This window comes from Rhamphochromis sp. 'chilingali', assembly GCF_963969265.1.
Source record: "Rhamphochromis sp. 'chilingali' genome assembly, chromosome: 1".
NCBI classification, from domain to species: Eukaryota; Metazoa; Chordata; class Actinopteri; order Cichliformes; family Cichlidae; genus Rhamphochromis; species Rhamphochromis sp. 'chilingali'.
In genome coordinates, this window is record NC_137929.1 from 57519146 (window position 1) to 57526894 (window position 7749).

At 43.3% G+C, this 7749-nt stretch overlaps 1 protein-coding gene across 1 annotated transcript; it reads right to left on the bottom strand.

Annotated features, from left to right (window-relative positions):
• Window positions 1-293: 293 nt before the first annotated feature.
• On the bottom strand, window positions 294-1777 carry LOC308409237 (alpha-N-acetylneuraminide alpha-2,8-sialyltransferase-like; the record flags this gene model as incomplete). The annotated part of the gene is made up of 3 exons (XM_080901846.1): window positions 294-1394; window positions 1473-1565; window positions 1641-1777. Coding segments are annotated over 3 exons (708 nt in total), but the record flags the coding sequence as incomplete, so codon positions are not given.
• Window positions 1778-7749: the final 5972 nt, after the last annotated feature.

Here is a 7749-nt window from a genome sequence, read left to right on the forward strand (position 1 = left end):
AGAGGACACCGAAGTTAGCGTCTTGCTCAGGCCGGAGCTCATTTATTTCTCCACATATACACAATACAAATCACACTAGACCATGCATTCTTCCCATAAAATAACAGAGTTCATAAACAAAAATAAAGTTACAAAAAGCATTCTCTCAAAAGCAAAATAAATACAAACTAATTCAAAATGACTTTACATACTCACAACTTAAACAAAACACTCGCGGCTAAAGCATAGCATACCAAAATAACCCATCTCACATTCACACAACCTTTCCCCACATTCGCGCCATATACAAGCTTTCCCCTTAATACATGTACTCAGTACTGCTTGGCTAACACTAAAACAAACACTACAACACATTTTCGGAAGTCGCAGGTTGCCACTGTCATAGCATATACTTATAGTGCTAGCATTATGCCGATGATACACTAATACTCATTACAACAAAATACCACAAAACAACATCATCACTCTCATCTCAAAATATAGCCGAGCAGTTGTTACTCAACTTACATGACATTTAGAACCAGTTCGGTAACATAAAAGTTTGTTTGTCAGTACCTGTGGATTAATAGAGAGGACACCGAAGTTAGCGTCTTGCTCAGGCCGGAGCTCATTTATTTCTGAGCTGCGCATGCGCAGAGCCTATAGCTAGAGTCTCTCTGGTAGTTCCACAGCAGTGCAAGACCACCATCTACTGGCATAATGAAATATAACCATGGTCTGGCAACACATAACAATGTCAAAATAAGTCACAATAATAAACAAAAAATAAAGGGGTAATTGGTTTTCTTACAAAAATAAACATGTAGCTTTTTCAACCTGCTAGACAGCCAACCTTTACATGGAGGAAGTGGAAAGGAAGGCTCTTGGCTCTTTCAAAGGAAGAGTACCTCTTTTTTATTTTATTCCATCATATAAACTAGGCCTGATCTGATTTACAGTCTTCAAGATGAAGTTTGAGAATGCCCTTGTTGTGCAGTTGCACCCAGTAGTAAAACTCATCTGGCATTGCATGGATTCTACTATTATAGGGTACATTATCATAGTAGTGGTTAGTCAGGGGAAAGAGCTTATATGGATGATTACTAAATGGCCAGAATCCATAAAGATGAACAGTTTCACATAATTCCAAAGCCAGACTAATCATATATGCTCCAGTGCTAGGCCGATGTCCATTTACCCCCTGAGATTTCCAGAATTTGTCCATACTTTGTAAGTACTGAGGGTTTATGAAGATTGGTTGGACAGGAATTTCCATGTCCTCAATGGCATACACAGCCCGCTGACACGCTGCACGACTACCACTAGAAGAGAAGCAAGGAAAGAGGAGCAGGGAGTTGCCATACTGGTGGAGACTGTCTACAAATGCCCGTCGACGTGCCATCAGTGACCCATACCTGCAAAATAATATATTAGTTAAAGAAACAAGACAAAACTAACAGGTCACTTCAATGTTAGAGTCACTCTTGGCTCACTTCTTTGTTAAGATGCTTGGATTTGCTGTCACAAGGTTAGTCTTCATGCCAACATCACTCTTAAATTCATCTTCCAGAGGAGGAAGGTTGCACCTGAAAAAAACAACAAATATTACTTACAGAGAGAAGAGTCCTCATCATGATTTTTGTTCTTGACATCTTTCTCACCTAATAACAAAATCAGCTGAATCAATCATTTTCCCACAGCCGCTGTTTGTCAGAATCCCACCGCTCCCAACAACTGAACAAGTGTCCCATCTCTTTTTTGAGAAAGGATTCTCCTGGAATTGACACCAACAGATTATAAATTAAAAAAGAGCAAAATTTAAACAGTTTGAAATGTACTTTGTGTGAAAGAAAAGTGCTCACTGAGTTTAATGGAAGATGGCAAACATGTAGGAAGAGGTCAGTGATAAGGTTATCACGTTAAAACTTTTAGGGAAATGTATAGACCTGTTTAATCCGATTGCCTTTAAACATTAGAACTGGATTATCAGTTACTTGGAATTGAAATCTTTCATGATATAGAATAGAATAGAATAGAATTCAACTTTATTGTCATTGCACAGGTACAGGGCAACGAAATGCAGTTTGCATCCATCCAGAAGTGCTTTAGTGATATAGGTATATTACAATATATATTAGCAATAGTATAGATATGTAAGTATATTACAGAAATGGGTCTATTATGGTATGTTATAATGTACACGGTATGAAGTATGTTGTGAATATTCTATAACTAAGTATGTACAGGCTGTAGTGAGTACAAGCTATGTACAGGCTATGAACAGGATATAAATATGAAAAACTATACAGAATATGAAATAAATAACTTTACAGAAATCTGAGATATACAGCTATACAGAAATGGGAACTATGCAAGTTGTAAACAGTTGTAGGATTAAAGATTATTGAATGTACAGAATGATTATTTACACAGAGCTATACAGTAGTGCAGTTAAGATAAGTGAGGGTGTAGATAGTTTTTACAGAGGCTATATAAAGTGCTAGTGGTTGTGAGTGGTGGTTCACTCCATGTTATTATTGTGTGTTTGGGGGTACAGTTGTCCATTGTGGGGGTGTGTATGTTCAGTCCATGAGTTTAACGTGGGTCAGATGTCAGGAGGCAGAGTTCAGGAGTCTGACAGCTGTGGGGAAGTAGCTGTTCCGGTACCTGGTGGTCTTAGTCCGGAGGCTCCTGTGGCGCCTCCCAGAGGGCAGGAGGGTGAAGAGTCCATGTGATGGGTGACTGGGGTCTTTGATGATTTTCCCAGCCCTTTTCAGACACCGCTTCCTGTAGATGTCTTTTATGGCAGGAAGTGGTGCTCCGGCGATGCGCTGGGCAGTTTTCACGACCCTCTGCAACGCCTTCCGGTCCGAGGCAGAGCAGTTCCCGTACCAGACCGTTATACAGTTGGTCAGGATGCTCTCGATGGTGCAACGATAGAAGTTCACCAGGATGTCTGAGGACAGGTGGTTCTTCCTCAGAGTCCTCAAGAAGAAGAGGCGCTGGTGAGCCTTCTTGACCAGCTTGGAGCAGTTGGTCGTCCAGGTGAGATCCTCGGAGATGTGGACTCCCAGGAACTTGAAGCTGCTCACACGCTCCACAGCCGTCCCCTTAATGTGGATGGGTGGATGTGGGTCAGCATTCCTCCTGTAGTCCACGATGAGCTCCTTGGTCTTCTCGGTGTTAAGCAGCAGGTTGTTTGTGTCGCACCACTCAGCCAGACGATCCACCTCCTCCCTGTAGGCGGCCTCATCGTTGTCACTGATGAGGCCAATCACCGTGGTGTCATCTGCAAACTTAATGATGGTGTTGGAACCATAAGCAGGTCTGCAGTCGTGGGTGAAGAGGGAGTAGAGGAAAGGGCTCATCACACAGCCTTGTGGTACACCGGTGTCCATTGTGATGGTAGATGAGCAGCGGTTATCCAGCCGGACATGTTGGGGGCGGTTGGTCAGGAAGTCCAGTAACCATTTGCAGATGAGGGAACTGATGCCCAGGTCTGTCAGTTTCCTGATGAGTTGTGAGGGGTGGATTGTATTGAATGCTGAACTGAAGTCTATAAACAGCATTCTGGCGTAGGTGTTGTTGTTGTCCAGGTGTGAGAGGACAGAGTGCAGTGCGATGGAGACTGCATCCTCTGTGCTCCTGTTCTGGCGGTATGCGAATTGGTGGGGGTCCAGGGTGGGGGGGAGACAGGATTTGAAGTGTGCTAGGACCAGCTGCTCTACGCACTTAGTTATGATGGGGGTGAGTGCTACTGGGCGGTAGTCATTCAGGCAAGTTGGGTTGGAGTTTTTGGGTATCGGGACGATGGAGGTGGATTTGAAGCAGGCCGGTACCACAGCGTGGGCCAAGGACAGATTGAATATGTCTGTGAGCACTCCTGCAAGCTCCCCAGAACACGCTCTGAGAACACGCCCGGGGATGCCATCAGGACCTGCAGCCTTGTGGACATTGATCCTGCTCAGCACCGCTCCTATATCGGTGGGGGAGAGAGTCAAAGGTTGGTGGTCTGGCATCATGTCTGCTTTGGTTGTGGTTGTGGGGTTCCCTCGCTCAAAACGAGCATAAAAGTTGTTGAGCTCGTTGAGGAAGGAGACATCAGAGGATGCGGGGGAGGGTTTGGTGGTCCTGTAGTCTGTAATGGTCTGGAGTCCTTGCCACATGTGTCGGGGGTTGGAGTTGGAGAAGTGTTCTTCTACCTTCTTTTTGTAATGGTGTTTGGCTTTTTTGATGCCCTTCTTTAGATTAGCCCTGGCTGTGCTGTAGGCGTGTGCATCTCCTGACCTAAAGGCGGTGTTGCGGGCCTTCAGGAGGAGACGAACATCCCGGTTCATCCAAGGCTTCTGGTTGGGGTACATGGTGATCCGTTTCTGGGTGGTGACACTGTCTGTGGTTTTGGAGATGTAATCCAGTACAGATGAGGCGTACTGGTCCAGGTCTGTGTGGGTGAACATATTCCAGTCTGTGTTTTTAAATCTGTCCTGGAGCACTGCCTCTGTCCCCTCTGGCCACACTTTAATTGTCCTCACAGCAGGTTTCACACATTGGACTAGTGGTGAATACCTAGGTGTGAGGAACAGGGAGAGATGGTCCGATTGTCCAATGTGGGGGAGGGATGTGGCTTTGTAGGCTCCAGCCAGGTTGGAATACACATGGTCTAAAGTCTTGTCTCCTCTGGTGTGGCAGGAGACATGTTGGTGGAATCTGGGGAGGACTGTCTTTAAGTTGGTGTGGTTGAAGTCGCCAGCAACAATAAAAGCAGCCTCGGGGTGTTTATTCTGGTGTTTGTTAATGGCTGCAGAAAGTTCTTTCATGGCCAACCTAGCATTAGCGTCGGGGGGGGGATATACACGGCAGTGAGTATGATCGAAGTGAGTTCTCTGGGGAGATAATAAGGTCTGCATTTGACCATTAAAAACTCCGCATTAGGTGAGCAGTGACTCTCAGTAGTAGTGGAGTTCATGCACCAAGCATTGTTAATATAAATGCACAAACCTCCACCTCTGGTCTTGCCGGAGTCATCTGCTAGCCTGTCGGCTCGGTGTGTGTGGCGTCCTGCTAACTCGATAGCATTGTCCGGGCAGCTGTTGTTCAACCATGTTTCGGTGAAAAACATGACATTTGAGTCCATAATCCGTCTGTTGTTAGTGATGGAGAGCCGTATCTCATCCATTTTGTTTGCCAGAGAACGGACATTGGCGAGGAAAATACCGGGTAAAGGCAGCCGGTGTGATGTTAGCTTTAGCTTAGCCCGTAGCCCTCCGCGCCTACCTCGCGGAGGGCTACATATATATATGTATTATATATGTGATATTACATATACGGTGGTTAGTTCTAGTTACTGTGCAAACCCTTTTGTTATTGAAAACAATGGATTCATGAGGTCCCTGTTATCAAAATCTGTTTTGAAAGTCAGTCCCTTTTTAAGTCCAAGTGAATCGTTGGCCCAGTATTTGTGAATCTCTCCTAGAATAGAAGGAGACAATAAGTGTAGGGCATACTTTAAAGTTGAAGTTTAAAATGATAGATAAAACAAGAAGCACTCTGACACCACAAACCAAGGCAACCTACCTTCTGGGCAGTGTTTACTTTCAACAGAATAGTACTGGATATTGTATATATTAGTTTTGTTTTGTTTGTTTTGTACTGCAGTAAAACTTAGATTAGGATTACATGACAGATGTTTATGTGGATTTTATTTTTACACAAACATTATTTAAGAGTAGGTAAATCGATAATAAACTGGTAATGTAAATATCTGTATAATAAATTGAGCTTGTTAAATATTATTGTGCCACAGTAAATTTCTAAATACGTCAGCTAATTCTTTACATTCTTTCTGTTAAAGATTTTAGGTCAATTTGAAAGAGAAGCAGATGTGAAATGTAAAGGTTAGGTCAAATGATATTTGGAAACTATAATCCCCATATACCAATGTCACTTCCTAAATGTTGCAAGTGCAAACACAAGCAGTTAGTTTTCAAGAAGAAATCCACTTTATACAAGTTTGACCTTATTTGAGCTTGAAGAAGGAGTCAAAGGTCCAAATTAATGTGAAACTTAGTGAAACCCCATATAATTCCTTACATGGGGCGATCAAGGCTCAAGAGTTGGCAGTTTGTCTTGTAATCGGAAGGTTGCCGGTTCGAGCCCCGGCTCAGACAGTGTCGGTCGTTGTGTCCTTGGGTAAGACACTTCACCTGTTGCCTACTGGTGGTGGTCAGAGGGCGCCAGTGTCTGGCAGCCTCGCCTCCGTCAGTGTGCCCCAGGGCGGCTGTGGCTACAATGTATCTTGCCATCACGAGTGTGTGAATGGGTGGATGACTGAACGTGTAAAGCGCTTTGGGGTCCTTAGGGACTGAGTAAAGTGCTATACAAATACAGGCCATACAATTGACCTTCAAGGAATGTGACTTTTTAAATCTTTATATGGTACTCTCTATATATTGACAATATAAACCACACATATAGGAATCATTGATTCTAAGTTAAATGTTTTTTGCTTTTGTTTTTTTTTTGTTTTTTTTTGGGGGGGGGGGGGGGGGGGTTGTCAGTTTTCAACCAATAAATCATTAACTTAGACTTGAAGACCTTGGTGGATTTTTTTAATATACTGACAAATTTGTAGATGGCTGTGGCTCAGGTGGTAGAGCAGATCAGCTACTAATCAGAAGTTTGGTGGTTTGATCCTAAGCTTCCCCAGTCTGCATGTCAAGTGTCCTTGGGCAAGATAATAACCCCAAATCTCCCTCCAATGCGTTGAATGGAGTGTGACTGTTTGTGAATGTACTGTGTGCACTTGCGTTTAGAAGTGCTTGCATGAGTGGGTGTGAATGAGGTATATTGTATACAGTGCTTTGAGTACTCTGGGAGAGTAGAAAAGCGCTATAAAAGAATCAGTTACAAATATTAAAATATATTACAATTAATTAATTAAAGTTATAGCAGTATTACATTTCGCACAGCCTGATAACTAAATTTCAAAATTAAGCTGATGCCTGCTCTATAAATTAGCTAGTGAGTGTAAGTGTCATGATCCTGGGTCCTTTTGACCCAGCGTCTTAGTTCTTTGTGATTTTTGTATTATTGTACTTGGTGTGAGTTTCTATGGTTTCTAGTTTCGATCCCTTGCCCTTCATGTTTCTCTATGTCCCCTCTGTTCTGTGTAAGTCTGTGTCTGCATGTTTGGGTTCCCCTCTGTGTCTCTCGGTTCTTAGAGTCCTCTGCTTTATGGTTTATGTCTCTGTGTTTCTTAGTTGCTGTCTCCACTGTGTCAAGTTCGCGTCTCTGTGTGATCCTTCCTGTTTTACTTTGAAGGTCCGTGTCTTATGTGAATGTGTCCTGCTTTGCTTGTCTCGTCAGTTCTAATTTCCCCCAGCTGTGCTCTCCTTCTGTGTCTCATTCTCCTCGTTACTTCCCAGTGTATTTAGTCCCTGTGTTTCTCTGAGTCAGTGTTGCGTCGTACCCTCAACAAGCTGTGTGTGTTTTGCCTCCGTGTTACCAGTGTTTTTGTTTCCAGCTCTAGTTTCAGTTCAGTTCAGTATTTCTGCTTCAGTGTTTTAGTCCACCAGTGTTTTTGTTTGTCTTTTGGTGAGTTTAGTTAGTAAGAGGTTTTACAGCAATAAAGTTTTTTTTTTTTTTTCAACTTTAAGTTGAACTTCTGTGTCTGAGTCCTGCATTTTGGATCCACCACTCCTGCTTGCCCACCTGCCACACAGCCAACCATGACAGTAAGAGGCAGAACTCAGGATGAAACAAGGAGCATCG